Source organism: Dreissena polymorpha, chromosome 10, assembly GCF_020536995.1.
Source record: "Dreissena polymorpha isolate Duluth1 chromosome 10, UMN_Dpol_1.0, whole genome shotgun sequence".
Classification (NCBI taxonomy): domain Eukaryota; kingdom Metazoa; phylum Mollusca; class Bivalvia; order Myida; family Dreissenidae; genus Dreissena; species Dreissena polymorpha.
The window spans coordinates 19226729-19229228 of record NC_068364.1 but is presented as its reverse complement, the minus strand read 5'-3'; the positions used below and the strand labels follow the sequence as shown (position 1 = coordinate 19229228).

Sequence of the window (2500 nt, the reverse complement as noted above, 5' to 3'; positions counted from 1 at the left end):
TAAAGATCTGAATGTGCTGAAACATAAAATGCAAGGGCAATCAAGTCGTTCCGACCCATTTAAAGGGAGTTATTTGATTATTATTGTCTCTTTTCTGATTTATGCTTCGTTTCCGAACGATATATCTGGGGCGAATTATCCAAAATATATTAAACTTTTTTATGCAAGTCTCTTTTAGGGTTGACTTGCGCATATTTCTAATTCGTTACGATCCAATAATTGTTTTAGAGGGAGTTCTTACCGTTTGATTAATAATTCATTTCCGTTTTTTTTTCGGACAACTTTGATCCGAATACATATCCAGCATCCCTTTTGTATGGCCATGCATATCTGTTAGGCATGTTCCGCTCTAATAATTTGTCAGTGAGTTATTGCATCATGTTTAATAACAAAACAATTTCTGATGAGTTTTAGGTTTCTGTTAACATAACAGAAAGTAATGATCGGAATTTGATGAAACTTTATAATCAGTATTCATACACAGTGGAAATGCGAATATTGTGATCTTATTATGCTCACGTGAGTTTTCAGGGAGTTATTATCCTTTGAATAATATTTATTTCAAAGAATCTCAAATACTAGTGCTCCGACTTTGATGACACTTTATATATAGCATCCCTATAGAGGTAACTTGCGCACAGGCCGTTCTGTGCCAATGATTTGTCAAGGAGTGATGGCCCTTTAATGAACAATAAAACATTTTCTTATTTATTTCTACATTTCCGTGCGAATTTCATGACTCAATGATCCGAACTTGATTACAATTACATGCGGTAATTTTATGGGTCGACTGAGCGCATACAGTCGGGTCATTCCACACTAGTGAGTTTTGAGGAAATTAATTCACATTCGAGTTATTATTTTTGTCCGCTTGAGATCACGTGTACGTATGATCCAAAGTTTATACTTACAAGTCGCACAGGCGAAACACTCAATTATAGCAACATTATTCCGCTCTAATGTCAGGTATTTCAACGCAAATCAGTAAAAAGCGTTGCTGATTTTCAGTGAAGGCTAAACTATACAATTTAACATACCAATGGTCTTATTTTTATTAAAGGAGAGACGAGCGCAGGTAAAAGTAGCTTTTTTAATCTTCTGCTCGGAGAAGAGGTCTTGCCAAGCTCCTTGCTATGTTCAACAAAAATGCTCTGCCACATCCATTCACAGGCTGCAGACAGCCCAATAAAATTCGAAGTAACTAGTGATAATGGTTTTAAAAAATCGTATACAGGATACAAAGACAATGCTCGGAGCATGATAAGGGACTTAGAAAGTGTTGTCACTAATCAAAATAGTCCGCAATGCAAAGTGGATATATATTGGCATATACCAATGCTAGGAAACAATGTGAGTATATAGAATTTCAGAACTTTTCTCAAAATTGTTCTAGTATACCCATATTTTGTTTCGGAAAACATATATGTTTAATTTAAATAAATATAGAATAAAACTTAAAAAAATATGGACGTTGAATTATATGTTAACTTATTTGTTTCGACCTCATTTATAACGATTTATTTTGTTTACCAGAAAACCGTCACACTAATTGATACTCCAGGCGTCGGAGCCAGTCAGCAATTGTCAGAACGATTGTTAGGATATCTACCCAATGCAATCGGAATCATTTATATCATCAACAGCTCCAACGCTGGGGGATTGCAATACGACAGGGTATTACAAGACTCATTTCTTTAAACAATGATTGTCAGTATTCAGTAAATGTTCACTTAAAACAATTACTTTTTACTTTAAATTAATGATTTAATAAATACATAAATGTCTCTTCTAATTCAACCAATGACTACTCAATGTGAACAAAGCAATTAAGCAATTCTGAGCTTTAATATAAATAACGATAACCAGTATGCTTAAACGGTAAAACTTACAGCAATCAAAACTTGGCTAAGCACGTAAAAACATTTTGGAAAACATTTAACTGTCTGGGCTATGGGTCAACCAAAACATTACTGATGTTGTTAACAAAGGGGACTAACTATTTATACACAAACATGGCCTAGCGAAGTGGTAAATTCCCCACGTCTCTCATCTTATTGCCTATTGAAACACTTATTTTAAGCGATTATCATATTAACATCAAAGAAAAGAAGCCAAATATATATGATTGCACTTAGTAAGTTCCGCTTATCATCACAAAATCTTGAAATACAAAGGAGGTGGTATCATGCTATCGAATGAGAAAATCGCAAGTGTAAACTTGGTACCATGAACGCTATACAAAATGAATACCATTTTCTACTTGTGTCAATATATGCACACATACGAAAATATTTTCTATGCCGCAATATTGAAGACGGCAAAAAAAAAAAATATTTTCAAGATTTATGTCCAGCGAAAGTAAAACTTAAATGATAATTAATCTGAAATTTATTTACAAATCGAATAACCTAAGACGGCATCTCGATTCGTAATTCTATATTAAACCGGTCATTAATGAGTTTTCGTGATGATTTCTCTATATAGTTGTAAAATAAACCAT

General features: G+C 33.5%; 1 protein-coding gene across 7 annotated transcripts in view; it reads left to right on the top strand.

Moving 5' to 3' along the window:
* Positions 1-2500, top strand: part of LOC127848024 (uncharacterized) — a 25716-nt gene that overhangs the window by 10464 nt on the left and 12752 nt on the right. For all 7 annotated transcript variants that reach the window (XM_052380305.1, XM_052380309.1, XM_052380306.1 and 4 more), the window contains 2 exons: positions 1061-1350; positions 1534-1674. In XM_052380305.1, the coding sequence (XP_052236265.1) occupies positions 1061-1350; positions 1534-1674 (431 nt within the window). The remainder of the gene's footprint in view (positions 1-1060; positions 1351-1533; positions 1675-2500) is intronic.